Source organism: Gobio gobio (assembly GCF_949357685.1).
Source record: "Gobio gobio genome assembly, chromosome: 16".
Classification (NCBI taxonomy): Eukaryota; Metazoa; Chordata; class Actinopteri; order Cypriniformes; family Gobionidae; genus Gobio; species Gobio gobio.
Genome location: NC_137109.1, coordinates 24,743,951 through 24,768,092, shown reverse-complemented (window position 1 = coordinate 24,768,092; position 24,142 = coordinate 24,743,951). Strand labels below are relative to the sequence as shown.

At 38.6% G+C, this 24,142-nt stretch overlaps 1 protein-coding gene across 2 annotated transcripts in view; it reads right to left on the bottom strand.

Moving 5' to 3' along the window:
- Nucleotides 1-24,142, bottom strand: part of slc36a1 (solute carrier family 36 member 1) — a 93,263-nt gene that overhangs the window by 21,091 nt on the left and 48,030 nt on the right. The window contains exon 12 of one of the 2 annotated variants that reach the window (XM_079838220.1): nucleotides 8,832-9,225. The exons of the other annotated variant lie outside the window; for it this stretch is intronic. Coding sequence (XP_079694346.1) covers nucleotides 8,957-9,225 — 269 coding nt within the window. The 3' untranslated portion in view covers nucleotides 8,832-8,956. Of the gene's footprint in view, nucleotides 1-8,831; nucleotides 9,226-24,142 lie in introns of those variants that run through there. 2 annotated transcript variants of the gene reach the window in all.

Below are 24,142 nucleotides of genomic sequence, written 5' to 3'. Positions count from 1 at the left end.
ACTTTTTTTTTTTTCAAAACTTGGATGCCTCCAATATTAAATATGTAAAATGAATGAATTGGGACACTAAATAGAATAATTTATTGTTATAAAACATTGTACACTAATGTACACTATTGTAATGTTGCTGTGGGACAATGTGAGAGACACCTATCAAATTCAATACATTACAGTAAATATTATCAGTAGGCCTACTATAGTGTAAATATTGTGTAAATATTATCAGTACTATACTACTCCTTTGGTAGAGGAGCTCACGTTATCACCTGGGTTTTTAGCCACTAATGTTGTGGCGGCATGTGATGATGTGAAGCGCTTCATTAGATTAGAATTACTTGCCACCGGCGTGGAGAGACTCTTTCCTCCTGGGCATAAGTTGCACGTTACATAAACATTCTTATCTTTGACCTCAATGAGGGAAAAGTAGCGCTTATACTTCCAGTTTGCGAAAGCTACCTTTGAAGTCGCTGGACTTGGTGTGTGTGACTGTGCATATGCGTGTGTGTCATAGCATAGGTGTGTGTGTGTATGTGTGTGTGAACTCAACCTATCAACCTCAACCTTCTCTCCCACCCACCAATCATCATCAGTTATGTATACCACCCCACCTACTCCCCAACGCGCATGGCATGCACGCCCGTGCACACACACACCAACCTACTAACCAGAGAAAGAAAAACGTTCCAGGTCCGACTGACAGAGCCTGTTTGGATGAAAATCGCTTCAGTGAGCTCAATTATAGTAACGCTGCATTTTTTTCCTCAGTAACGCTAACAGCGTTGTAACGGGAGAAACAGTTATTCGTTTGATTACTCGTTACTGAAAAAATTATTCCGTTAGTAACGCCGTTTATCTATAATGCCGTTATTCCCATCACTGTGCATGACTGAGTTCAGATGTTAATATCCTTTATTTTCTCAGAGAGTGCTCATTCCTCATTCTGGCATATGTTCGTTTTTTCCAGTCTTACAGAACTCCCACCGGGCGCTCTTCGAGGAGGGACCTTCGGCTCGCATTCCCTGCGGCTCCGGTCCCGCTGCTGCCGAGGCAGAGCGGTGGCTGCAGTCGTGGGGTTCGCAAATGGATCGGACAGCGGGGTTAGAGACGGGCTCTGCCTTATCTTTACCCTTACTTGTCAGATCTAGTGCCTCCATTCCTTTTGGAAGCCCGTGCTGCGGTTTCTTCTGCCCCGGTGGAGCAGATTAGATGAGCGTTTCCTACCTGCGCACTCTGCCCAACCTCCACGTCGGGGCTTGCCGTTCTTTCCCGACCTCAACACAGAGGTGTCGAGGTCGTGGAAACGTCCAATTTCGTCCAGAATTTTCAGTCCACAAACATCTACATATAGCAATATATTAGGGCTGAAAAAACATGGATATGGTCCGATGCCGAGGGTGGAGGAGACGCTCGCGAGCCATCGCTCTCCCCATCCCAAGTCCATTAAAGCCCAGACATTGCCCACCAAGCCATTAAGAGCTACATCAGCGCTGGTGGGCAAAGCGTACAATAGCCATCGTGTGCAAGCATGCCGCAGCCTGACCTGCTGCCGAGTACCAAGCTGACCTGCTAAAAGATCTGGGGGAGAGTGAGGAGATCTGAGCTGATGTTGTTCGCAAGCTCCGATTGTCAGCTGATTTAGCTCTCCATGCCACCAAGGAGACGGACAGATCTGTTGGCCGTTCTATGGCAGCCCTGGAGGCCACGGAGAGGCATTTATGGTTAAACCTCACTGAACTAAACCTCACAAGATTTCAGGAAGGCAAAAAACAGGCAGCGGCGCTCCAACAGTTTCTCCCTCGGAAACCCCAGACTCCAGCTGCTGCCTGGTAGGAGCAGCAGAAGCAGAGTACGAGCTCCTCACATCGAGCGTAACAGAAACAGAGCGTTGCCACTCGTACTCCAGATCCTGAAGCATAGAGTGTCAGGATCGTGAGGGTGGTCTCCTCCGAAGGCAGGCGGTGTCCACCTCAGTATACGGTGCCCGCCTCCCTTTGGTGCCCTCACAGGGTCGATCCACTAACCCTGCTGCAATGCCGGCCGCAAACCCTCTGAGGAGGGTCACAGTGCAGTCGGGCCAGTGTTCCCTGCCGGTTCGCTGCTTCAGGGCGCTGCGCTCGCTGTGCAGAATACATCAGAGGCCAGCCTCGAGAGGCTGGTACCCGTAGTATATTTTCTGGCAGAGTGAGAGAATCGTCCAAATATATCTTGTTAGGTCCTGCATATTATAAAAAAGGGGTACGCCATTCAATTCAGGTGTCGTCCACCCAGTTTCAACAGGGTTGAGCCTCCGTTCGAGCCTTAAATCTGTACTTTTGCTTGCTACTTCATCTCTTAGAAGAATTGGAGACATTCAAGCTTTATCTGTGGCACCCCCGTGCTTGGAATTTGCGCCCGGTATGGTTAAGGCTTTATTTTATCCTAGGCCGGGTTACATTCCTAAGGTTCCTACTAATGTTGTAGGACCAGTGATACTGCAGGCCTTTTGTCCTCCTCCCTTTCTGACGTCAGACCAGGAAACACTCAATCTGCTCTGCCCGGTTCGGGCACTAGATGCTTATGTCCACAGAGCTGCCCTGTGGAGGAAAACTGAACAGCTGTTTGTTTGTTTTGGGCCACCCTCGAGAGGGGACCCAGCATCCAAGCAGAGAATGAGCAAGTGGGTGGTCGATGCCATCTCACTTGCTTTTGAGGCGGCCGGTCAGCCTTCACCTTTGGCTGTACGGGCCCACTCTACTAGAAGTATGGCGGCTTCTAAAGCTTTGTTATCCCTGCAAGAAGTCTGTGATGCGGCGGGGTGGTCCTCACCGAACACGTTTGTGAGGTTCTATGAGTTTGAGTTCCGTAGACAATGACGGACGGGCAAAATGGCGACTTCACTGTGGTCCTGCGGTGTATGTAGATAGAAATGGCTCATTCTAAGGTAATAAAAACATAACAGTTCATTATTTAAGGCCTTTATACACCACAGAAAACATAGTTATGTATATTATATTGCATTTCTGTCAACAGACCCTCATAAAAACGACACACTGCACCTTTAAGTCGGTACCACTTTGTCTTTAACTACCATGTACAGTACAAACACATAAATTGATCCTTTGACTTGTTATAATTACTGCAATTATATTAATATCTATTAATACAATGTTGACACTTTTCTTACTCCTTAACCTGCCTTAAACCGAACCATCCCACTAAACCTGTATCACTTCTCAAAAACTGCGTTTTGCAAAAAAAAGTGTACAACCCTACACTGTAAAAAGTGATCAGTTAAATTAACTTAAAAAAGTGAGGAAACACATTGCCTTAAAATTATTAAGTAAATAAACTTAATGCGTAATTAAAAAAATTAAGTTATGTGAACTTTTTACTTAATTTTTTTATGTCAACAGGTTCCACGTAATTGGGTTATGTTGAATTTAATTAAAATTGTTTATTTCAGTAAACTTAAGTTTTTTACGTAAGGTTAATTCAATGGCATTTAGTTAAATCAGGTTAACATTATTAAATTTGTCCAAAACTATTTAATTTAATTATTCTAAAATGAATATTAAAAACAAACCAAAACAAGTATTCCAGATTAATTGATTATTTTTATTTAGTGAAGTACTATTTTTTACAACATTTACAAAACCTTATTTGCAAGCCAGAAGATGGTTTTGTTACATCCATGGCATGCCCAAAATAGTTGTTTTTTGTTATTAAAACAACTTTAATTGTTAATAGCAGGTCCTCACCGCAAGCACATGCTCTACACTTCACCACAATGGTGACCTCCAAAAACACTAACATAACAAAAACTTTTAAATACCAACATAAAACATTAAGCATTAAAAAGTCTCTCCATTTTCCCATTTTGTTAAAAATGCATCAACAGCACTTTTTATTTAAACATTTACTCTCCGAATTCAGCCCCTTTGCAAAGCATGATGGGAAGTGAAAGTCTTGTTTGATTGGGTTACTTGATTGAAACATGTTATTTCAAAATGAAAACATCAAGTTATGTCAAAGAATAACGTTCAGTTTAACATGAATCAATTACATTTGAACCAGAAACCTGATATAATTGTGTTAAATCAAGATGAATTGCTTAAATAAAGTGAACAGCATCATAAAATAATTTTTTGAGTGTGCCTCTAAAACCTCAAGGCACTTCATTATTAATATTACTGACATTATTGCTGCCCTCGTCTTGTTCTAGACCAATTATTTTGTACATAAATGGACTGTTTTAAAATAAGTAATTAATTCAATAATTTGCTCAATAACAAACTCATAATCAATACTTTATGTAATAACATGTTACTTATTAAACTCGTTTACAGCTGGTAGACCATGTAACTTTCTCATGAGCCATGACACGCTCCCCATATTTTTTGTTGATGTCAAAGCTCATAAAACTCATCTCTCTTGGTAGAAGCTAGCCAAATTACACAGATGCCAGTGTGGATAGGCTGTATCACGGCCCTAAAATTCCATGAAGCAAAATGACAAGGCAAATGAAAACACAACCCAAACTATATTAAATACAGGTTTACTTGCTGCAACTGTAAACATGGATTGTGTCGAACACAATATGTTTTGTGTGGTGAATTACTGGCTGCCGAGAGCATGAAACCTTGAAATTACAATAATCAATTTCTGTGTTGGGTTTCCACTTGATGTTCAACGTAAAAGCTGGGTCTTGAAGCTAAATCAGTTGATAATGTGAAACCTCAAATAATACTCGCAATTGTATGGAAGAATTTAAAAATGATTTAACAATATGCCTTTTCCCTCTAAAGTGGCTACCTATTGTAATCGACAGGATGCCACAGACAAAAGTCCACAGAGCTGGAAACATTTCCATAATGAGTCTTGACACAAGTCGACCTTGATCTTGACCTTCCTTACATCCAACAATGTGCTAGACACGGCGAGTTCTTTGTTAGTTGCCGAGCAGCTGAAGAAAAGTAAAAACATTTGAGGCCCAGAACTACATAATAGAACATGGTCAACACTTGTCTTTAGGCCACACTGTATTTTTTGCTTTTCTCCTCATAAATAATGACAGCCTAGTACCATCGCAATTTCTTTTTGATCAGGCTAAGTACAAAACACTGTTATTTCAATTTCTGACACAGTATTGCGGATGTCAGCCTTCACCATGCCAACCAATCAAAGGCTTTGCCATGATGCAACTTCAATGAAAGAGTTGTGGATTACAAATCAACATTCTCAGCTCGCTCATTTGTGCAAAAGTGATATTAGAAGAAAGATAATGGAAATAAAATGAATGCATACACACACATCCTACCAGTATGGTAATCATAACCATGCTGATATTCAGTGATGAAATCTGCTGTTTATTACTCAGAGCGAAGTCATTTTCCCCTTACAAAAAGCCTCATTGCCATACTGGTACACGTCACCTCTATCTAAACAGCCACTAATGAGATCTAGAGGAATGACTGAATGTTTTAAAGGCACAACATGTATGATTTTTGGATTAAAATATCCAAAAACCTCTAGAACAATTTTATAAGTTTATTTTGTTGACTCCAAGAATGTGTAAATCCAGAGAAATAAGCCATTTTAACCGTTACCCTCGATTTCCAGTTTTATTTTGTAGAAACCATGGAAACACCAAATACACTTTAAAATATTATGTTTTTTTTGTTGACAGGCGAGCAACTGTTTGGATACATTCATCGACAGAAAACGAATCATTGTTATATAGCTCAAGTCAACACATTTAGTCTTATCGTTTAAATCTCGTTTTCTTGATTTACAGCGATTACCATGTTTTACCATGTCTAATATCGATCGAGCTTACTGCAGTGTGCAACACGTGTCTCATAGTAGCTGTCAAGCGAACGCACAGAGTAGCATTATAACATAACTTTCAACGGCATAAAATAAGCTCAGCGAAATCAAGGCGTCATCAAGTTACGCCTTTGTTTTGAATAAGTAACCTCTAGCGGTGAAAAATTACATATTGTAGCTATAAATTCATCTGAGGTTTTCACAGATACCAACTTGGATTGAATTCCCTTCTGGTCTTATAATCCGGCAATAAATGCACCTCCTGACGTGTTGCTTTTTCTAAAATGTCTAAAATTAATGCGACTATAGACACATTTAACAGCCAAAAACAACTGCAAACAGTTGCTGTAAAACCCCTTTGTAAAAAAAGAAAAGAAAAAAGATCTGAGACAGGAAGGATTTCAACATAATTTCAAAATACACAATCTTTCCAAGTACCCTTGGAGCATGCACACTCTCAGTTGGAAACAAAAGGTGCAGAGAGAAAAATCACACATGAAGAAGAGGCAGTAGACTTATAAACAGGCTATCCGTTCTTTAATTCAACCACAAAGCACATACTAGCCTGCAGTTTTAAATGAACTAGAAAGATACAATGAGGGAACTCAACTGGTGCACCATGAAACTCTCATATTGATAATCAACAAGTATTTTGATGGTCCATTTTGAACATTCTGTAAGTCTAACTACAGAATTCTGTCAACTAACTCTCATTAGAGTAATAATAGACTGTCTGCGTAATATCTGCTCACTCTTCCAACAGACATTCTACTGACTATAAGTAACTTTGCAACTACATGTCAACTTATAACCTAACCCTACCAATCTACTAATGCCCTACTAACACACTAATGAGTTCGTAGACGGGGAAAGATTTACTAAACAGGGCAAATTAGCGAGAGAGCAATTCCATAAAAGCGTCAATGAGAGTGGACAGTTCAGTGAGTGTTAAAATTAAAGAACACAGACGCAGCCGAATCATTTCCATAATGACCAGCGCATCTACCCGTTAGTGTCTGGCTTAAGACATGCTTTTTTTGGGGCAGTAAATAATGGCGCAAAATCCTGTAAACTGACTAGCGCAAACCTTAGTAAATCACCTTGCCTGATTCGTTTAAATACTCTCCTCCCATAAATTTTGTGCCTGAAAGGGAAACTTCTACAAATGTATATGCAATAAGGTCAGCTGCAAAGATAACAGTGTTAGCACTTAGCACTTTAGTAAATCCTGACAGTAGTTTTTGAACGCCAATAGGGTTTGCGCTGATGCAAGCCTCAACGGAATGCGTTAAAGGGACCATCAAAATAAAGCGAAACCGTGACGTCGGTCCTTCATCTTTACATAATTTCACCAAGTTTTAAGTTTTAAGATATGTTCATTTTCAACAAGGTGATCATGGACAAAATACTTACAGTATGTGTACAATAAGGCAAAAATGAAACGACAAATCCAAAACAAATAACATTGCAATCACAACAGCTGTAAATGAGTGCAACTAAGTGTATGATACAGTAAATGATACAGTAAAAAACAACAACAACAAATTTGGCACTGCCATCAGTACACACAGCAGATTGATACGAAGCAAATAAACTAGGAACAAAAAATTCAAGTACCTCAGTAATAAGTGTTAAACACAACCGTACCAGTGTTAAAGTACCCTCAAGTTGTTCCAAACCTGTATAAATGTATTTGTTCTGCTGTACACAAAGGAAGATATTTGGAAGAATGTTTGTAACCAAGCAGATCTTGGTTCTAACCATTGGTTACAAACATTGCTGCTGTATAGAACAAATAAATATATACAGGTTTGGAACAACTTGAGGGTAAATGATGAAGAATTTTCATTTTTGGATGAACTATCCCTTTAAGTTTGAAAATGAAAGGTACTCAACACACATTCAGTTAAAACACACTCCCGTTGGTCTGAACATGAAGTGATTTGGGTGCGGAACATGAGATATAGATATAGAGCCTGTTTTAAAACTAATATACAGCTCTGGAAAAAATTAAGAGATCACTTAACATTGAGAAATCAATGTTAAGTGGTCTCTTAATTTTTTTACAGAGCTGTATATTGCACATCTTGATTGAGATCAGGTCATATGTAGTTACTGAAAAATACATCTGGATTATTCTCTTTGAATAATAATGCTGCAATCAGGAAAAACTGCTGAAAAAAATTGAAGGTTATATCAACAGATTTCTCTGCTAGACTAGTCATAGATGGCATCTGTTGAATATAAAAAACATTTTTAATAAGACGGTTGATACGGCATACTTAAAAAAAAACATTAAATATATTTATAAAAATTATTTAAAAATAAAAAGTCAATTAAAAAAAAAACAGACTAAAACAGAAAGCATTGTGCAGATAAGATTGTTTCAGGACCACTCATCTTGGTTGAGATTGAGAGGTACTGGGTATTGTGTAATTGTGCAAAGATAAAACAATCTGTACTACGAATGAATTTCCACATTTACACAACAAGTCTAGATTGAGTCTGTGTGTAATATACAGAAGTAAATAATTTGCTTTAAAGAGCCCCACAAATTCTATTACACAATTACAAGCAGAAATTACTGTCCACAGCAAATCTTTTCCATTTCAAACACCCAAAATGAGTAAACAGCACATGTGAATCAGACAAATCCAAAGTGTCAAAAAATACTTACTGAGAATCTGTTTGTTGAAACACTGTAAACAACATAAAGATAAACAATACAGAGATTATTCTGATAACGTTCAGCTTAAATTTAGGCTACGTATGACCCTAAAGATAAAAAAAAAAATCTATTAATCGTTTCTAAAATAAAAGTTTGTTTATGTGTGTGTGTATATATATATATATATATATGATTATATTTTGCACATACAAACATATGTATGCATATATACACACACACACATACATAGATATTTGACAGAACTATTTTATAACCAATGTAACTTGGGAAACGAGATACGATGAGACTTCAGTGCTGCAAAAACTGAAGGACAAAACAACATAAAAAATTCCATGAGTCATCTACGGACATTCAGTAAGAAGAATCCCAAGCGGAATTCAGCACAAATCAAAAGAGCCTGTAGTGAGTAAATGATTCAGTGGGTCTGTACGGCCTACATTTAATCTGTCATTCTGTCAACATTCACAGGAGCTGAAGGTGCGTGCTGTTGTGTCTGCTGCCGTTCCGAGTCACAATCTCCTGGATGGAGATGTACGTCCCCGCCACGAAGCCCACAAAGCCAATGAGACTGATGCCGATGTTCTTGGCCATCACCCAGAGCTTCATGCCTTCATTATGGAAGGTGATGATCTGAAGCAGGGGAGGAATGATGAGGGCCAGAGCGCTGCTACTCACTGAGCCCACCAGAGAGATGACGAGGTCAAGCTCCGGGATCAATATGGCGAGAACACCTGCGGTGAAACAGCAGAAGGAACATCATGTTAAACCGAGCCACTACTTCCAGCTGCTCGTGAGAGAGAAAAATGTAAAAAAGCCAGAAGCTGAACTGACAGGGATAGTTCACCCTACAAGGACAATTCTGTCATTTACTCACTCTCGTGCCTTTCACATAAAGACATTGTAAAAAGAAGTCTTCTGAATAGACAAGATCACTTTATATGATGAACAGATTTAATTTAGGCTTTTATTCACATATAAACACTGATCAGCAAGCATAAAAAGAAGCTCAACCGAACCTGCTTGACAAGCAAAACAAACCTCATTGGTTCATGCGGAAGTTCAAATGTAATGCTTGAAGGGATAATTCACCCAAACATTTAAATTAGCCCATGATTTACTCACCCTCAAGTCATCCTAGCTGTATATGACATTCTTCTTTCAGACGAATACAATCAGAGTTTTATTAAAAATGTCCAGGCTCTTCCAAGCTTTACCATGGCAGTGAATTGTTTATTCGTTTTTGAAGCCCATAAAAGTGCATCTGTCCATCATATAAAGGCCTTCTGAAGCGAAGCGATTCATTTGTGTAAGAAAAATATCCATATTTAAAACTTTATAAAGTAAAATATCTAGCTTCCGCCAGATCGCCTTCCGTATTCAGCTCACGGAAAAAGTGTAACGCCTCTCGCAGTTCAAAATGTTACGCTTTTTTTCCGATCTGCGGAAGCTAGATATTTTACTTTAAAATACTTAAAAACTAAAAAACGAATTCACTGCCATTATAAAGCTTGGAAGAGCCAGGACCTTTTTTAATATAACTCCCAACTAACTCTTTAACACGAAAGAATGAAACTTCTCGTGCATCAAACGAACATTCTTGAGCTTCCCAGACCAAATCTGAATGCTATTTGTACATTTACTAATCAATGTGTGAATAAAATCGGTAACACTTCAGTATGGGGAACACATTAATTATTGACTACAACTTTTGCCTAAATAATCTCCTAATTTACTGCTTATTAATAGTTAGTAAGGTCGTTTTTGTAGTGTTTAAGTTTAGGTATTGGGTAGGATTAAGGGATGTAGAATAAGGTCATGCAGAATAAAGGCATTAATATGTGCTTTATAAGTACTAATAAAGAGCTAATAGCTTAGTAATTTGCATGCTAATAAGCAACTAGTTAAGAGTGAGAATTGAACCCTAAAATAAAGTGTTAACATAAAATCCTAAATTAAATCTGTTCATCATATGATGTCTATTCAGAACACTTGGATTAAACTTCTTGATTCATTTCATAGGGATTTATTTTATGATTTCTTTATGAATGTTTTGAAGCGTCAGAGTTTTGGGGTAATAGACTTTCAATGGAGGGACAGATATCATTAGAAATATTGACATTCGAGTTCTGAAGAAAAACAAAAGTCTTGTGGGTCTGGGACAGCACGAGGGTGAGAAATTAATAAGAGAATTTCTATTTTTGGGTGAACTATCCCTTTAATCGAGTGTTTCATGTTTGGGTGAGGACAGTGGCCATGCCGTGCAGTGCTTTGGGAATGAGTTATCTTGATGTGTTGCTAAGGGGATTGAAGTGGGCATGGAAAGGCTCTGTTCTCAACCAAACAAGCCACCTCTGATGTGTCTCTCCCCTCCAAATGTCCCTGTGTTTTTCACGCTGTGCACGACGGGAATACAACGCAGCTCTTAAATCTTCAAACGTTCACATTGCAAATTCCTGTCTGTCACACATGAACACACACATTCGAGCGCACTTCCTGTCACTTATTATTATTTTGAAGGGATTGTCGGCTTCCCATTTTCTTCTCATTTGACACATGCGATTCTTATCAAATCAGCATTGAAAGGATGTTCTTTTCGAAGGACGTGACACAATCCAAAGACTGTGGCTTGGCGAGCGAACCAAACCGAACCAGCTGCTTAGAAAATATGTTGTTTTGAGAGGGGCTGTGGTCAAATTTAAGTCCAAAGACAAATAGTCCAAATGGGTTGAGATGTAGGTCACTTTGAAGATTTGAGAAGCACACACCAAGCAGCTTACAGAATCAGGCACAGGTGACAGATCCCCCTCGGGGACAGAGAGAAGAACAAGGCTTTAAAAGCTATCGCAAAGTAAATTCACATTAAGGACATGTGCTGGATCAATTGATGGATCTACTAAGCTCAGCTCTTCTAACAAACTAAATTGTACAGGTGTCCTCGGCCTGTTGCTCGTTTGTTCTTGACTATGATGAGAGAGGACATGAATTTGCAGAAAGATTATTGCATGGGTCATTTACCTGATGCAGTTAATGTATTCAAAACATACATATGTGCATACAATGATTTGAATAAACATCTATGATGAGCAAGTCTTACATTTCTTAATTATATTTTGAGGGAATAAAGTCAAACATTTCACTGATTTAACTGATATCATAAAGAACTCATTGTAATAATGAACATTTTGAAAATAAAATGTATGTAGTTTGGCATAATTATATTTATTTATTTATTTATTAGAACACATTTTTTTTTACAAAACTGCGTCACTTCTTCGCAAACTTTTGTCTGACCCAAAAAAAGTGTGATACAAAATCTGTTAATTTTGAGGTTAGGTTAGTTCAGGTTGTAAAATGCCATGTGGTAAGACTCACCTGAAAAAATATATTTAATATATTTAAGATGTGTACACTCACATGAATTCAAAGTGTAACATTTTCTTGAAGATGGTATAAAAATGATATAAAGCCATATGAAACCATCATAAATATATAAAGTCTATTTCTAAAAACGTACAACGTGTTAAACGCTCGAATTATAAAAGATTTTTCCTTTTCTTTCATCATGGACGCTCATATTTGTTATTTATTAAAGCCATTCAGCTTTACTATTATGAAGAAAATATCTGAAGAGGTTTGAGATCCTCTTTAGTGAACACTCTGACATCTATTTTAGTTTGTAGTTGCTACCCTACATCTATCAAATATCATTCAGTAAGGAAGATTTCACAGAGCATGTTTCAGACAACAGCTGAAGCTCTACCGCCACATCCTCACATCCCAGCTCAGTGTTTTGTAATTCATGTCGTTTGCCAAATTTCAGAGATACAGCTGCCATCTGGTTTCACTGTACAGTGTTCGGCAATGTCCCCAACCCTGTATGAATATTATTTACACTACAGTAAAAAATAATACATTAATACATCACTTATGCTCACTCAGGCTGCATTTAATACATAAAACAGTAATATTATGAACTATTATTATAATTTAAAATAAGAGTTTACTATTTTACTATGTTTTAAATGGTTATTTACTCCTTTGATGGAAAAGCTGAAATTTCAGTATCATTACTCATTACTTTCAGTATCATTTTAGTATCATTACATTCCGAAATCATTCTAATATGATGATTTGACACTCTAGAAACATTTCTTGTTATTATCAATGTTGATACAATTAAACCATGATACATTTTTTAGGACTGTTTGTTGAATAGAAAGCTCAAAAGAACGTTTCTATTTTGCTAAACACTATAATTGTTTTTACTGTCAATCTAATAACAACTTTTGGTAACACTTTAGTTTAGGGTCCAATTCTCTGTATCGAGGACAGCTGCCATCTGGTTTCCCTGTACTCAGCCAGCCACGTCCCCAGCCCTGTATCGTTGGATCCACATCCTATAAGCGAGCCATCTACAGAAATCCACTGAAATCCGAGCTGAGGAAGATGGTATTTAATCAGACAGGCCCATCCCTCTCTGCCATTAATTGGATGTCAGGCACATCCCAGGTCCGAGCGAGTTTCCCCCATCCATATTAGAACTCACCTCTGGCTCACCTTGACATGTCACTGAATCCACGTCTGGAGTCAGCACATTTCTCCTCTTGGAAAGGGAATCGGCTATGCCTTGCCAATCGAAGGGCTTCTAGATTAATGAGGTCTGCCACTTTATTTAAGCTATTTTTATAAAGGCAGTTCACGCACAGCAAGCATTTGATTTGCACGCACAGCAAGTTTGACAACTGTGCTTTGAGTCAAATGTATAAGACGAGTTGATTTATGTATAGACGATTGTGAGAAGCCCACTTTCAGACCTTTATAGAAACTCAAAAAGTGTCAAGCGAAAAAGGTGTCGAGCAGCACAGGATATAAGAGCTGTTGGCAACGGACCATTAATCATATTTAACCCCAGAGCACAGTTTTACAGGCTCAGCAGCACAGTATGAAATTCATTATCAGATCCATTGCATATCAAGCACATTTACTAGTGTAAAATGCCATAATCAGACTAGACGTTTACTCTTTGTAGAAAATGTGAATGCCGATGTGTCTTGCCATAACGCTATGCTTCAGGTCCCTTTTTCAATGCAATCTTGTTTTATGGTACCCTGGATGAGTTCAGTTGATTACAAAAGTAAGAGCAAATTGCATAATTCAATGTTTAATAATACTATTTACACATTCTTTTTAAATTCATTTTAATTAAATAATTTAAATGATATCTGTTCATCTGTTAATGTTAATATTTGTCATCTACTAATCAAGGCCAGAATCACTGATACAAATTCAGATATCGCTATTAAGCTTTATTATATTCAGTCTCTTAGAATAAAATTAGTAATTATACACTATATTGCCAAAAATATTGGGACACCCCTCCAAATCATTGAATTCAGGTGTTCCAATCACTTCGATGGTCACGGGTGTATAAAACCAAGCACCTAGGCATGCAGATGCTTTTACAAACATTTGTGAAAGAATGGGTCGCTCTAAGGAGCTCAGTGAATTCAAGCGTGGCACCGTGATAGGTTGCCACCTGTTCAATAAGTCAATTCATGAAATTTCCTCACTTCTAAATATTCCACAGTCAACTGTTAGTGGTATTTTAACAAAGTGGAAGCAATTGGGAACAACAGCAACTCAGCTAGGAATGGGACGATTACCGGTTTCACGATAAACCACAATGAAATGTACTGACGATTAGTATTATCGTTTAAAATTGAATTATCATTCAAACTGTGTTTGATTATCGCAATTTTCAAACTCGTGGAAAATCCTGGCCAGCCAGCATCAGCCTGGTGCTTTCGCAGCGTTGTTTTTTGAACGAGAAGAAATGGCGGTAGGCAGTGACAGCGCTTGTGAGATTTTTCAGCCTTCTAAAAGGACCAAATCTGAGGTGTGGTCATATTTTGGCTTTTACAAAAGTCCTGAGGGAAACTTAATCGAGGATGGTCATCCTGTCTGCAGAACATGCAAAAAGAAAGTCACTGCAATAGGGGGAAACCGCTCAGGCTGGAAACCTGTACATTAATTTATCCTGTGTCTGTTACACATTTGTGGGAACCAATCACAGACTGGCTTATTCACCTGGCGCGCTATTGGTGGGTTTAACACAATGACAGATAGAGAAGGGATGGATCGATGCCCATTGATCACGCCTCTTGTGGTCTGATTGGTTGAAGGACTATCCAATTGTGTACAGAGTCATTTTTGATCACGCCTCTTGTGCAGGAAAAAATACATAGCAGACTCCCCAGACCAATGTTCAATATTAAAAGATTGAGCTTGGTCTGGTGATAGCCAGACAAGTGAAACCCTTCAAATCTGCAACGTCTTCTTTGTGACCATCATCACCCACTGTTATATAGCGAACGCAAGGCAAGTTAACTTTGACCTCAATACCAAAACTACGTCTGGGAAATAATTGGACGCAAAATGTTGTTTTGAGTTTAAATATTTTATCTCACTCACTTGAAATAAACTTGAAGCTTCCGCGAAGAAAAGTTTGCAGCAAGTGGCTTGGAGCCAAAGGTGAATGCACACGTTCAAACAAGACTAGTAAAGGATTAGTTCACTTTTAAAGGTCAAATACGATCGTGGTCATAGATGTATACGTAGATACCTCATTAGCGCCTGCACGGATCAGTAGAATGAGGCATCTACGATCGATATATCTATGACCACGATCGTATTTGACCTCACTTGGTGGAAGTTATGGCTGAGCTCAGAGATGATCACGCTCGTCTGAAAAGAGGTAAAATAATAGCATAAATACTGCTTGGTTTCTCGCAGAAACTGATCGTTTCGCTAGATAAGACCTTTATTCATCGTTTGGTATCGTTTAAAGCCCTTTGAAGCTGTACTGAAACTGTCATTTGGACCGTGAACCATTTGGGGCCCATTGAAGTGCATTATATGGAGGAAACCCCTGGAATGTTTTTATCCAAAACCTTAATTTCTTTTCGACTGCAGAAAGAAATACATGAACATCTTGGATGACATGGGGGTGAGTAAATTATCAGCAAAAGTTTATTTAAAAGTGAACTAATCCTTTAAGGGTGACATTTAAGGGATAATAATTAGAGGTCGACCGATAGTGGATTTTACCGATACAGATAACTAGTTTGGACCGCACTTGCCGATAACCAATTAATTGACCGATAGTTTTTAAAATGGATACTGGATAAAAAAACATAAATAAAACAGTGCTGAACTTTATAACAAGAAATAAAAAAATAGTACTGATCCATGAAAATGTGCTAAATTAAAAACATATAAATATGAATATTAAAATTAGAAGTTCTAACAGAACAAATTCTTTAGAAAATAATTTAAACATTAAAATATTACATGTCAAATTTTTTTCTTTACCTATAACCTAGAAACATGCATGTACATTTCATAGGTAACACTATGCAAGTCCCTTTGCAACAAGGATGTATTAGCTTACATGAACTATAAGCATTATGTATACATTTTTAAAGCATGTATTATTATGAGCAATACAATTGTACCTTGATCATTCATGTTAGTTCATAGTGCATTAACTAAGGTTAACAGATAAAAATAAAAATTCAAACTCAATCTAATGTTGAAATTAACATACTAACAAATGAACAATACTTCCACAGCATTTATTAACCTTAGTTAGTTACAAATGGAATCTTATTGTAGTGTTACCATTTCATATAAATCCAAAAAGTCAGCTTTTTTTATAAGGCGATTATCTAATAAAAAACGAATGCGCTTCTGCTTTGTTTATGTTTCTGTCGGCAGCATGATGATTCAGTTTGCGTTCTCAAATCACTAGTTTTATATATGCAACATTTGGGTCGGACTTGTGTATGTTTTTATCACATTGTTTTGCCTGTTTGACTCTTGAGGTACTGCTAATGTTAGCGTCCTCTCAGCCTCGTTGACAAACATACACACTGCTGTTATTTACCTGTTAATGCAGCATCTAGTCAAGAAATTAATTACTTTATAATGATTTGGAAACAAGTATTGTAGTGTTCTGTATTCATACGTTTCGCTGTCGTGTTTTAAACGCGCATCTGATGTGTGAGCGCTCTCCGTGCAGCGCCACGTGTAGCCTCACGTGTGAATGTAAACAAGGCGTCATTGAGTTTTTATTTCGCCTCTAGAGGCCGCTCTCGTGATATATAATGCCAGCAGACTCTTCTCAACACTCTTGTACTGTGTAATGCCAGCGCACTCGTCTCAGCCGCTCCAGCAATGGACGCAACACGGAAAAACTATCGGTGTGGATTTTTGCCGATAACCGATTGTTTCACCAATCAGCTATCGGTGCCGATTAATCGGCAAAAACGATGAATCGGTCGACCTCTAATAATAATGTATATACATTGTACACTTATTACACAGATTTGTTTTTACCATATAAATAATTACAGGGACATATTGATTTGAGATTAATGTTTTACATCTGACTGGTTTATAAATCCATTCTGTACAACATACATAACAATCGTCCTGACAAGATGATCACAACAATATTATAGTAGTATTAATAGTAGAGTCCTCTGATTTCATTTTCAATACAATCAAAAACGGAAATGCAAGACGTTAAGTTGCATTTGAATGAAACGAGAGAGCGCATCCGTTGTCATGCATGGATGTGTGCTGTTATAATGCAATGCTATTGACAACGGTCATTATAAGGAAGAAAATGCCCCATAATAGAATCTTGCTTAAAAAAGTGCAGCTTGCTTATTTGATGTTTGTTGATTTTCAAATATAAAACTTGATATGTTATGTTAAAATATAAATACTTTAAATGTTTGCATGCTGAGGCACACAGTGCGCAGAATTCGCCAACTTTCTGCAGAGTCAAGTCGGAAAGGTCACACTAGACGTAGGCGGAAGAACCGCCCCAATCGAACGTGCGAGGACTAATACAAACGACCTTTACCAAAAAACACTCCATCTTCAACTTCAAAATTGTCCAACATTGTTGTTTTACCTTTTTTTTTTTGCTAAAGGACGTTTGTATTAAGGCCTGCACACACCGGGACGAATATCGAATATTTCGGCGCGTCTTGAGTGTTCACACCCAAGCGATTTTCACTGGCGATGCGCTGAGTGAACGTGCAAATTCAGTAGATGACGTTCCCGGTACAAAAGGTGCTGCTGCGGCACTTTACGCTTCTGACACTCGCTTGTCACACAGAAGAAGAGAGACAGTATTTACGTGCTTGCCAAAACCATTCACACTTTTTGCTAACTGGTAAGCAGCATTAGCAGCTCATCTTCTTCTTTGTCTACTTACTACTTCTTCGTCGTATCAATGTGTGCTTGGCAAGACCGTTTTGTGCTTGAGCGCCACACAGTCGTGTTTTACTTACTTCATATGAGCTCCTTCTTACTTCAGCAGCTCCAGACGTGTGAACAAAATCGCCAATCTCATTGGTCAGGCAGTTTTTAACGCACCACGTCAAAACAAAAAAAACTAACCCAAGGCGTTTTTTTTTTTAAATTACGCTTTTACACCTGCCGTTTTGCGCGTCAATGCACACTCACATTGGCGCCCTTTGTTTAGTCACGAGGCCTTAAATGTCGGCGATAAACACGCGAGAAAATTGTCCCGTTTGAACAGGCCTTTAGGGTGCTTTAACACTAGCAGTTTTGGTGCGCACCCGGGTTTGATTGACGTCAGAGTTCGGTTCGTTTGGATGATGTGAATGCTGGGCTTCTGAACTCGGGTGCGCACCCGCAAACCGTACTAAAGTCCACTTTAAAAGGTGGTCTGGGGTTCGGTTTATGTGAACTCCGGTACGGTTCGCTGCTGATGTGAACGCAATCATACCAAAATCGCGGAAGTGAACCGCTATTAAATGATGTATGATTTTATAAAAATGTGTTTCACTCATTTTCCTGGTGAGCGTGACTGACTGAGCTGTAGATCTAATTTCTGCTCGTCTTCAGCGTTCTTTAGAGCAGTGTTTCCCAACTGGGGTGCCGTCTGACGAGAGCAGGGGTGCCGTGTAAAAGTCTTTCAAATAAAAAAAAAAATATTCTTCACATTTTTCAAATAATTCTCTCTTTGTAGACTTTGTTCAATGCATGCGAGTGCTGCCGTATGTTTGAATATGACCAGTCATTTTCACCGTCATCACCTGGGTGTAGTGCCATAAGACGCCAATGAGAAGTCGCGCGCGTGCTGTGAGAAAATTTGTCTCTGTGCACTCATTCGAAAGCATGTCTCACAGCGCGCAAATATTGAGTTCTCTTTCAAGTCTCGCTCTTGAACGGACAAACTCACACAAAAAGTATGTCAACATGTCCATCTTGATGAGTATTCTAGCAGACATAGTCTGTATATGCCTTAAGTAAACTGTTCACAGTCGAGAAAGAAGACGTATATCCGTGCATTAGGTCTTTTACAATTTCTGTACCTGAAAACTAATGTTAGACGTACCTGGAAAACCTGAAAAGCATAGTTTATTTTATTAGTATCTTTGCTCAATAGTATTTATTTGTGCTGCTGCTTGTATTTAAATTATTTGTTCTTAGTAGTCCTTTTTTCCCTGAACATAGCAAATACTGAACCGTACCGAAACCGTGAACCTAAAACCGTGATACAAACCGAAACCGTGAGATATCTGTACCGTTACACCCCTAGCGTAACGTATGCGAGGGGGTGCCACAAAATGGAGAACATTTTCAAAGGGTGCCATGACTGAAAAAAGGTTGGGAAACACTGCTTTACAGCATTTGCAGTACATTCGCGGCAGGTAGACGCAAGTGCCATTATGTACTGAAGCTTTGGTAACAAAACCAACGGTTGAAAAACAAAAAGTGAGGTGAGAAACACTATGCATTTAGCCACCTACTAGGCAACGGGATAAACAGCTGCTGACGCAAACGCACCCCGGTTTGGACCCAAATAATATAATATGAACACAGTCCAGCGGGGGCAGGGGGGAGCAATCAAACTCAGATTCGGTCCAGGGAATCGAACCAAGTGTGAAAGCACCCTTAGTCTTCGCATGTGCGGGGCGGTACTTCTACCGTGACCTTTATGACGTGATTGCGCAATCCTTGGCACGTCGCAGAGCAGCGCAAGATGAGCAATTTAGGTTAAAAAGTATAATCTTTTTTTTTTTTTTAAATGACCGATCGTTTCGCTAGATAAGACCCTATTCCTCGTCTGGGATCATGCAGAACCTCTGAAGCCCTTCAAAGTCCTTTGAAACTGAATTGATTTGGACCTTCAACATTTTAGTTGCCATGGAAGTCTATTATGTGGAGAAAAATCTTGGAATGTTTTCCTCAAAAAATGTCATTTCTTTTCGACTAAAGAAAGAACGACATAAACATCTTGGATGAGATGGGGGTGAGTAAAATATCAGGATGTTTTCATTTTTAAGTGAACTAATCCTTTAGTGCTTCAGCACACATTTTGGACAATTTCATGATCCCAAATTTGTGGGAACAGTTTGGGGATGGCCCCTATTCTATACTGCGCACCAGTGCACAAAGCAAGGTCCATAAAGACATGGATGAGCGAGTTTGGTGTGGAGGAACTTGACTGTCCTGACCTCAACCCGATAGAACACCTTTGGGATGAATTAGAGCCATCAGTGCCTGACCTCACAAATGCGCTTCTAGAAGAATGGCCAAAAACTCCCATAAACACACTCCTAAACCTTGTGGAAAGCCTTCCCAGGAGAGTTAAATCGGTTATAGCTGCAAACGGTGTGCCAACTCTATTTTAAATCCTACGGATTAAGAATGGGAAAGTTCATGTGCATGTAAAGACAGGCGTCCCAAAAACTTTTGGCAATATAGTGTATCAATTTAATACATTTAAAAACCAACATTTAACAGGCCTAAACTGCAAATTATTAGACTAATAAGAATATAAATATTTACACTACTGAATTTTCAGCATCATTACTCCAGTCTTCAGTGTCACATGATCCTTCAGAAATCATTCTAATATGATGATTTGATGCTTGAGAAACATTTATTATTATTATCGATGTTAAACCATGATACATTTTTCTAGGACTGTTTGATGAATAGAAATAGTGAGGGAGTCGTCTGTCAATGGCGTCATATCTGCGTTACCCTCAATTTCCGCTTTTATTACCGTAGAAACCATGGCGACAGACGTGGACAACTAAGTAACATCTAGCAGCACACTGTTGTAGTTTCGTTTGAAAATTATGGATCATGGCAAGCAGAATTTGGAACGAAATGAGAAATCAAAAGAGGACCAGTATCAACATGGCGTTTTTGAGAAGGTGAGAGCTTCGCAATGAACTTCGAATTGACAGGGATGCCGTTCTTGCATGTGCTTTATTAGACAGGTGAGCAAATGTACATAAAACGATCAATGCTATGTCGCTCAACACGATGAAATATTAGAATATCATCAGTATGATGTTCTAATGTTGATGTAGCTTACTGCTAGTCTCATACATCCAACAAACTAACACACAGAATAACATTATAACTTTCAACACTCAAATGCCGTTTATATAGTGGAGACCAAGTGAAACAGCATTGCGTTTCCTTACAATTTTAATTTGTCAAATAAACTGACCTGTATGAGTAGTAATTCAGCACTTGCGGGTAGTTCGTGGGTAGAATGAAATGTCCTCATTTCTTTATATCCCCTGGGACTCGTGCATGTGGCACTGATATCCATCTCTTATTAGTAATCGGGCCCTGCTACATACCACAGTCATGTTAAAAAACATGAATGCATTCCCTCATCCATAAACATTATTTCCCCATTAATATTATTAGATCCATTGGTATTACTACAAGTTCCATGATTCCACGCTCATTCACTTCGTCATCAATCTACACCTTTGTTATTGTTTTGAAGAGGTTAGCGACCCCTAGCGGCGAAAAAATACATAGTGTAGCTTTAACAACTACCTTACTAACTATTAAGCACTAATTAGGAGTTTATGAGGCAAAAGTCATAGTTAATAGTTAGTTAAAAGTGAAAATTGGACCCTAATCTAAAGTGTGACCCAACTTTTATTTTAAATTTATAACAATCGTCGCATCCATAAATAAGTAATAATAGAATGTCTCATGTAGCTTTGCCCTAATTTCATGTGAAATAACTATCTGATGCAGTTTTTAAAATCAGAATATTCTGATGAAACAACCTCATTATGGAAAGCATTGAAACTTCAGGATGTATCAACCCATCCTAATTTTCCCTTTATACACGTGAGCACATTTAGAGGAGGTAATAAACAACAAACAGCCTGTTTGGTGATTACCCGTATTAGGCTTTGTGGTGACATTATGATGGCTTTTTGTTGCAAATTACAATGCAAACAAAACTACCGGACCAGGAATGAGCTAAAACAAGCCTCAAGGCAACAATATTCTTATTCAAGGCTATATACATGTAACACATCCCCAGTCTCTTAATTACCAGAAGCAGCGGACCTCAGGGACACGTTTCACAGTTGCAAACACACAAGACATATGGGCATATCTTCACTTCTCAGCACTCAAGACAACAGAGCACGGCAATGTCAGCGCCGGGTCAGAGTGAGGGAGTCTGCATAAAGCGTCTCGCCTTTGACAACACTTCAGTTTAAAATATTCCTGGCTCTGATGACCAGAAAATTGGTTAGTTGACGTTTGAGCATGGCCAGGCTAATTTGTTTATTTCAGGCTTTGAAAGTTCCGGTGTAATCAGACCACACAAGTGAGAATTTAATAACAATCCAATTTACATTTGCACACAGGGCGAATCCCCCTCTGCCATGTGAAGATTTCTAGGGGCGGCCTGTGACAAAACTACAGAGGGGAGCGCAAACACTGTGACAAATTACCCATTATCCCCTTAGACAATGACAATGAAAAATAAATAAGAGGCTCATCACGGGTTCCAGATTCGGTGGCCTGTATTTGAGCAGTAATAAAATGTTTGCGTCAAGTATCTTGAAAACACTTGAAAAGCACTAGGAATCCGTCTGACATTCTGGAATTAAATACCCCCCAAAAAAGCTCATTTATAAATATCTCTCTTTTTGGGAGATCACAAAGCACGGCAACACACGCAGTAGGCAGCTGTTGGACGCAACACAGGCCTGCAACTCTTTTAATGAAAGTTTGATGCTGGCGATGTGATCGAAGCGACCGCATGACTCACTGCGTACGCACCACAACAGACTAATGTTTTAACATGTGCTCCTTAGAAAAGTTAGCCCACGTTCGTATAAATCATATAATGCACCAAATACAAAGAAACTGTTGTCTATTACGTTATTCAGGAGCCACAGACTGGCTTCCCAAAGAGAACGTTCGAGTGTGAGGAAAAGGCCTTTGCCCCCTTCTCGGAAAAATAAATACATGTATATTGTTAGTAACAAGTCCATTGAGATGTCCTCAATGAATCCTTTCAGCACATTTAAGAAGGCCTGTTGTCAGTGGCCATTATGTAAAATTAATAAGTTCATCTCAGACATATCAGTCATGAAGAAGCTATTTATTTCTCAGCAGCGCTTCAAAATGAGCAACTATTAAACTATCACATTGACAGAAAGGCACATGGAATATGTTGCGTGGAATAAAAGAGCCTTCAAATATGGGAGGAAACACAACATAACACCTCATTACAATGTCTGGGACAGTTAGCGTCATAAAAACTCTGGTATTAGTCATGAAAAATAGTGTGTTTCAGTCTCTTATGGCAGAGAAGAAAATCACTATGGTCAGAATGAGGAGAGATAATGAAGCTGAGATTATAAGTCATTATAAATAGAAATATGGGCCAAATCTCATCTCCAACAATATTCCAGAAACACGACAGGTCTGCAATGTAACATCTCATCACTGTATGTGTGAAACAGCTGGGAAAATGTCTTATAATTAGCAATGTGTGCGTTCAGAGAATCTGAGTATTTATCAAATTTGTCTTGTCCTCATCCTGATGACTAAAATTGATGCTTGTGTATGCCATTTAATTTGGACACGTTTCTACGGATTTTAACCTCTCTAAATTGCAATGTAAAACATTTTCTGGTACTTATCTTGAGGAAAAACAGCTACCTAACAGCACAATTGCTTAAATTACTCAAATCACTTAGCTGAGGAACATTAGGGCTCCTTTCACTATTAATTCAATACTGAACAATTAAGATTTCTTTTGTTGGATTTTTAGCTATTTTTAATGATGAAGTTAGCAGAAAGAGGGCAGGAAATTATGGGGAAAAGAGGGAGAAATTGGATTGAAAAATTAAATTAAACTCACGCCACATGAATGAGCATCAAGGCTCAACATGATGGAGTACATGCAAGTAACTAACTACTAGGTCAAGGCTCTGACATGAACCTAAAGATTACTAATGAGTTGTTTACAGCTAGTGGTCGACAAGATATATCATCGACCACTAGCTGTAAACAACTCTTTAGTAATCTTTAGCAACTGCATACCAATGTGCAAGTCTGAGTCAAGACCGAATACACGTATACAGAGTTGTAATACTGGAGACCGGACTGTACCGGAGTGCGAGTCAAGAGTGAGTCCAAATGCTTCCGAGTCTATGACAGGAACAAGACCTTGAAAATATGGTCTTGACTTGGACTCAAGACTACTCAAATATTGCCAATCAGTTGCCATTTGTATTCTTTCCAGCAACCACTGAA